Source organism: Clinocottus analis, unplaced genomic scaffold (assembly GCF_023055335.1).
Source record: "Clinocottus analis isolate CAN_PGR_092001 unplaced genomic scaffold, fCliAna1.0.p SCAF_4, whole genome shotgun sequence".
NCBI lineage: Eukaryota > Metazoa > Chordata > Actinopteri > Perciformes > Cottidae > Clinocottus > Clinocottus analis.
This window is the reverse complement of record NW_027176153.1, coordinates 16680744-16687427: the sequence shown is the minus strand read 5'-3', so window position 1 is coordinate 16687427 and position 6684 is coordinate 16680744. Positions and strand designations below refer to the sequence as shown.

Sequence of the window (6684 nt, the reverse complement as noted above, 5' to 3'; positions counted from 1 at the left end):
GTCCCGATCTAAAGGCCAGATTACAGATTTCCAAATAGGATACAGCTTCGTCCCTCCCTTTATTGTCCCGCACAGGGTCTGCTCTGCCCGGAATGTGTTCTCGTAGCGGTTTTCCTGTTTCTTGCGAACCTCTTATTTTCCTCTTTCCCCTGTGGACTGCTGTCTTCACTGCACTGAAAGGAATGTGCTTCAAAGTGCCCACCATATAATAACACGTATGTGTTCAAAGGCAAGAAGTACTTATTACTGTTCCCAGTTTACACCACTTTTTAAGTGCCATACTCCCATAACTCCTGTTTTGCTTACATAGATTCAGAAGCCAGTGGAGGCGTTATATCCTATTATAACGACAGTGATGACATGACTGTGATCCCCTGGAGACATGTTTACAATTTTCATATGATTTTTTTAAAAAACTATACTCTTTTTATTGAAAAATCCAGAATGATTATGCAAAAATTCAATAACGGAAGAAGTTGATATGCTGAGTTGTTGTAAGCGAACAGTTGCTTATTTCCACATCCAACATTTGGAGTTCTGTTTCTCTCCGCCGAAATAATCGCAGTCAAAAATTCAATCTTCATTTGCTTTGCTTTTTGTTTCTACCAACTGCTGATTCAAATATGGCTCTTTAGATGCTCGATGCTCGACCATGTTCATCAGCCAGTGGGTTTTCAGGGCTATTTCACTGGAAACAGCTGCCCTGCTGTGGCCAAAAACAGTGCTCTGAGAGCAGTGAAGAAGCCCATACAACGATAAAAGGGCACAAGCCCTGAGCTGCCTTCCAGGCTCATGACCTCACAAGCAAACAGTCATGCAGATTCAGGTGAAATTTATCTGTATATGTTAAACACAGTATAACCTACTTCAGCTTACAAGCTGTCTTCTACTAATGAAAAGTCTATTCTCAGTGCATCTAACTGTTTTTTATTAGTTTTATTTAGGTTGCATATTTAACCACAGTGTACTTCCAGACGTTGGCAGTTGGTTATGTCATGACACTATGCTTAAACAAGCCTTGAACAGAGATTTAAGGTGAGACACTTTCTTAAAACATTTCCTTCAACATGTGGAAAGAAAACTGCTTTAATGTTAAACGCTGCACATGCAGTAAAGTTAAAACGTCCATTTGGAGTAATAATAAGCAAACACACATTTCTGAGTGACGTGGCACTTTCAAAGGATTCTCTTTTGTCTAAATGAACTACGTTACATTGTTAATTAAATTGAGGATAACACAATGGTGCTCCAGTGCCTTTCTGTTATTGCAGTTGTGGCCGTCAAAGTGTCTCTTTATGGCAAATGCATTTGTCTCTTGGATGCCAGATGAACCCGGCTGTGTGAAAACACTTCATTCAGCAGAGTCTGAGACAGATGTCTTCATGTCTGTAAAATAAATCCCCCTCCTTGTTCTCAGGCTCTGTAATCTTTCAGTTTTTGGCTTAGGACTGAAGAAACAGCTGGAAGCTCTCACATCAGCTGTCATGTAGAAAAGAAAGAGCAAATTGTTGTTCTTTTTTAATCAGCCTTTTTTTTCTTCTTTTCTACCAAATCTCTGTCTCAATCAAGAGCTGTACTGTCTCATTCCCTTGAGGTTTTTCTAAAAGCTTATATTTGTTGTCTAACGAGAGCAGAGGAAATGTGATTTTGCTTTAGTAGACATGTTTTTATACGTTTTTTATGAGCAAATTCCTGATGAAGAGAAGACTTGTGTTTCTAGTTTGTTAAAAAGTAAAAAGTCAATACTTTAGCTCGTATTTGTGCTTCACAGTGTGAGGCCTCATTTTCAGAGGATGTGTGTTATAAGTGTATTGTGAGAATATGTGTTTATAGTCTATGTTCTCATAGACAGTTTGAAGTCTAATGGAGAGGTTTTTATTTCAGAGTTGACCTCAAGTCACCAAGTTCCCCCTTGAGAAGAGGAAGTGAGTCAAATTACTGAAAATATCATGAGAAAGTGTTCATGTTGACTTACAGAACTTGAAATGTAAAACATCCAACTGAACTCAAAGGAAATATTGACATAGTATATTTTTGAGCGCATCAAAGTAGCCAATAATAGATAATTGTTGTGTGCTGATACTGTACATTGGATTAAGAGATTACAGATCCGAGTTCAAAAGTCATCTCATGCCACTTATGAGAGCGCATTATAGGCTTCCTTAAGAAGCTCAAAGTAACTTTGGGAGGGAGTTACCACGGCTACGTGCCCGACAAGAGGCTCATCCATCACGTGCAAGCCTGGAAATATTACAATTCTAGCGTGAATACAAAAGGAAAATGTTTCAGGGACTTGTGTAAGAGCAGCATCTTTTAATTACTTTTTCAGTGCAACAAATGTGTATTATGTCCTGTGACCACTAACATACAATATTATGGTTCTTTCAGAAGACCAAAATCCCAAAACAAATTCACTTGAAAAGATCCGTACATTTATTTCAAAGTTGCATAGAACATGTTTTCATGTCTTACACTTCATCAAAATGTACAACGACTTGAGCTTTTGTCTCTTGCTTCCGCTTTAAAATGAATAACCCCAGAAATGAGGTTCTCACTTTTTGTGAAAACAGTATCTGAACACATTATTTTACTTAAATATTTAAGTGTATTTTGTATTATTATTTATGATTTTATCAATTGCTAAGTTGATCTGTAAACAGAATATTTTAAATGACCAAACGAAAGCTGGACCCCAAAAGAGATTCTCTTGCCTTGACAGGTTTGTAAGATATGATGCCCAATGTATCACAAACAATTTCCTGAGCGGCATTATGTGAAAATAGTACATACATACATACATACATACATACATACATACATACATACATACATACATACATACATACATACATACATACATACATACATATATACATACATACATACATACACATACACACATACACACATACACACACACACATGCATAGAGACATACATGCATAGGTAACTCTGCACTTGTGAGGTTTGTGATTTGTGTTGTTGTCAAAACATTTTCGCAAGCGATAATAATGATGTTCAATTAAAAGCCGATCAAAAATGTTACATTAAGCTCCGGCAGACTTTGGTTTTGACTACCAGTGGGTAGTTTTTCTTTTCTGCATCTTCGCTGCTAACATCATTCACGTGCCACAGCCTAACAATTTGTATTATTACAATTCTGTCAAAAAGACACAATAAAAGGCATCCGGTATATTCTACATGTTGCATACAGGGAAGATTGGTTTACCCTTGAAAATAAGAGACATTTCAAAATGGTGACTGATATCATTCATATAATGCTGTAATATGGACTTTAAATGGCCCTGGTTGTCGTTTTTGAGGGATTGCAGTGAACTCTCAAGTATATTGAAACTGACTGCTCAGTCAGCTGACCGAGCAGTTCTGATCTTAATCGGACAATGTGTTATAGCTACGATCACTTCCTGTTTCTGAAACGTTTCTAACAGCATTCCTCCCATTGCAGAGTGGAAAAAGAACCACACTTTATGAATCTTTCGATAGTTCTGCTGACATATTTTAGTTTCTTGGTCTTGTAAAAAGCAGTCACTGTCCCTTTTGAGCACGTGGCATAGAGGAGCAAAACCCATAGTTTAGAGATTTGTTGTCACTTTTCCCTCCGTTCAACATTGCAATCATGTTTTTGGTTAACTCACATGTACTGTATAAACAGTGTTTGCTATTGCTTTGGTAATCTCGCGGTTAAAAGCCATAATTTACAATACACAAATTTGTAAAGTCCACAATGTACAGTGTTCTCCAAGTGATATGATGTCATTGGAAGTGTGTATGGTCACTTTAACGTTGCATCCCCCTGAGAGTGAATCTACCAATCCTCGATCAAGAGGTCAGTCATAGTAAGACATGTCACGTCTCCAAAACCAAATATTATTTGGTTCACTATTTTAAAATCCATCACTGTAATCACCCGTGTTCCTTCCTCATGCGTGACTTTATTTTCTAAGGAAAAGAGAATAATGCCTCATTTTTGGCTTGACGAACGTTTGGACCCCTTCTGTTTTTTCTCTTGTTCTTTTTCCTTTTCCTGTTGCTTCTTCTCTCTCTTCTTCTCCTCCTTGGCCTCCTTGTACTTCCAGATAGGAGGCTCCAGGTAGCCCTTCTGCCTTTTCTTCTTTTTCTCTTTCTTTGGAGTGGGCTCCCCAGATTTAGTTACTTCAATCTTGGGAACACATCCTGAGGGGAAGACGCTGTTCCTGTGTGCCATGCTGCGGGGAATGAAGCTTCTCCTGCTGCCTGACATCATGCTTTCCCTGCGCTCTGTGTCCTGGCAGCAGGAGGTCAGAGATACAGAGTTGTGTGACACATCAGCCTGAGAATCTGAGGTGGTGACGCAGCCTTTACTGTGCGACACTGTACTCTCCTCCAACTCCTTGCTGCTGTGCTTTTCGAGCAGCTCAGGCACGGCAAACCGCCGCTTGCCAATCTCTGGGGGGCTGGAGGGACAGAGTGGACGGCATCCAGTGGCAATCAGGTGGCTGTGGATGCCCGTAGTCATCCGCACCATATGGTCCAAGACCCCATTGTCTTGGGGGTCATGAGGGAAGCTGAAAGAAACACTGTCTTTCAAGCTCTGCCTCAGTTTTTGGCTAGTTGTTTTGATGGCTGTGGCCTTTGCTACCAGTTGCTTCAGCTCAGGCCACTCAGGAACGTAGCTTTGACAGAATTGTTCAGCGACAGAATGAGCCTGCAGGCGGCGGATTCTTTGAAGAGTCTCAAACCCTCCTGTCCTAAGGACCCAATCCTTGAGACTTCTCCCTTGGACCTCATCCATTGCATTCATATCAGCACCTGTGCATGAAAAGCGGAGAAAAATTAAACTAAAATAGTGAAAAACACAAGGACACAAGCCAATCATTGGATGCTAAGGGAAGTGGGGAAATCAATTGCTCCTTCAGTAAAATGACCCCACCATGTGGTCACTTTTGGAGCATACTTCATTGAGTGGATGTACAGCGTAACACGTCACAGCATGGAGGAACAGGATATAGATTGCAAGTAGGTGAAGACATGTGCTAAAATCAGGCCAGAGTTCTGCAGATTTGCTATCTGGTAGTAATGATTCAGTTCAACTTATTATTGGAGGGATATGTGTCTATTTCAAAGACTATGATCACCCGCTTAATGAATAACTAGGACTTGAAAATGAAACCCAGAGTACTAGATACATATTTTTTTATTTTACATTTGGCCCTGTTTGCCTGTAAAACACTCTGTCTCTGACATAATTTAATTTTGAGTATAACGTGGTTGGAGATAAAAAAAAAAAAAATCAGATATCCTGGTTAAGCCTCTAAATCTCATGAATTGCACACAATAGCTGTCATACTTCCATCTTTACTGGAAATGTACTTTTCTCCAAAACCATTAAATATGTCCCATCGGTGATGGTCTGCACTTGTGTAGGCATATTGCCTCTGAATGGAATCTATTGTTCATGTGTACACACACGCCAGATGTTCTTCCTGCAAAGGTAATAGGAGGTATTATGCACCATAAACGTACCATGCATTAACAGGGCGGATACACACTCTTCTCGGCCCTGCAGGCCGGCCTTTATGAGAGCTGTGAAACCCCGGGGATCTCTGACTTCGGTGTCCACGTTAGAGTAGAAGTTAAGGATATAGTTTAAAATGGTGACAAAACCTGGGAAAAACAAACAAAAACGTCATGTCAATATGACAAGTTGGTGACTTGAGACAAGTGTTATGTGCTGTATATGTTACGAGACATACCCGCCTGAGCAGCTATCATGAGGGCCGTGTTGCCGTCGTTGTCTTGGTGGTTGATGTCTATGAATGGACATGTGTGCAGTGTGGTGACAACGTCTATAAATCCTTTGCCCACAGCCAACATCAGTCCATTCTGAGGGGGAACAATGTCAAAATAAATTCACCTTCATGACTATCAAACTCTTTTCGTTGTAGAAACATAGATTTCTCACTTTCTGTCAAAGTCACTGTTATAAAGAGTGAAATGAAATCCAACTCACCTTGCCATTGATGTCCAGGTCCATGACCTCGTCTTTAGTGACTCCTCTTTCCAGGATCCTACGCAGGGACGTGGGTTCATTCCGGGCGCAGGCCTCATACAACGTTTTCGCCGGCTCTGTGTACTTTTCATCCCTTTCATAGTCAGGAAGCAACGAGTCTTCAGAGAGCAAACTCCATGAGTCAGAATTATCCAGGAGGATATCCGAGTCCTCAGATGGGCCTTCGCCCAGGTGGGGGTCATACTTTGCAGTGGCCATTGTTCCCCTTTCCGCCTGTGCTCACACCTGGGTGTCAGGTCTGCCGCTCACCATCTACATCTTGAATAAGAATACGTTCATATTGTCACTGTGGATACAACATTCACTGATATAACTCATGTTCCAATTCAGGTATTGTCAACAATGTGTGCTTATCCTAATGTGAAAGGTGTTGCTGACTGCCGTATAATTGTGTGCAAGAGGCATATCAGTATTAGCATTGAATGCAAGCATGAATGCAACTTGAGAAGTTAGTGTATTAAATAGATGACAGGTAAGGGCCTTGTGTATAAGGGCCGGTGATGTGAAGAGGATGATGAGCTTCACGTCATCTCTGTCTTCCTGATCCGTAAGTCTGACGTGTGTAAGCTGACTGTGCAACATGTTTTTTTGGCCGTACCCGTTCACTCCCTCAG

The 6684-nt window shown here is 40.7% G+C and overlaps 1 protein-coding gene across 1 annotated transcript; it reads right to left on the bottom strand.

The window, feature by feature from the left end:
- Positions 1–3982: 3982 nt before the first annotated feature.
- Positions 3983–6268, bottom strand: ankrd33aa (ankyrin repeat domain 33Aa). The gene is made up of 4 exons (XM_068598497.1): positions 6011–6268; positions 5754–5883; positions 5524–5664; positions 3983–4809 (listed from the first exon to the last, which is right to left on the bottom strand). The coding sequence occupies exons 1-4, from the start codon at positions 6266–6268 to the stop codon at positions 3983–3985; spliced, it is 1356 nt and encodes a 451-aa protein (XP_068454598.1).
- Between the last annotated feature and the right edge of the window lie 416 nt (positions 6269–6684).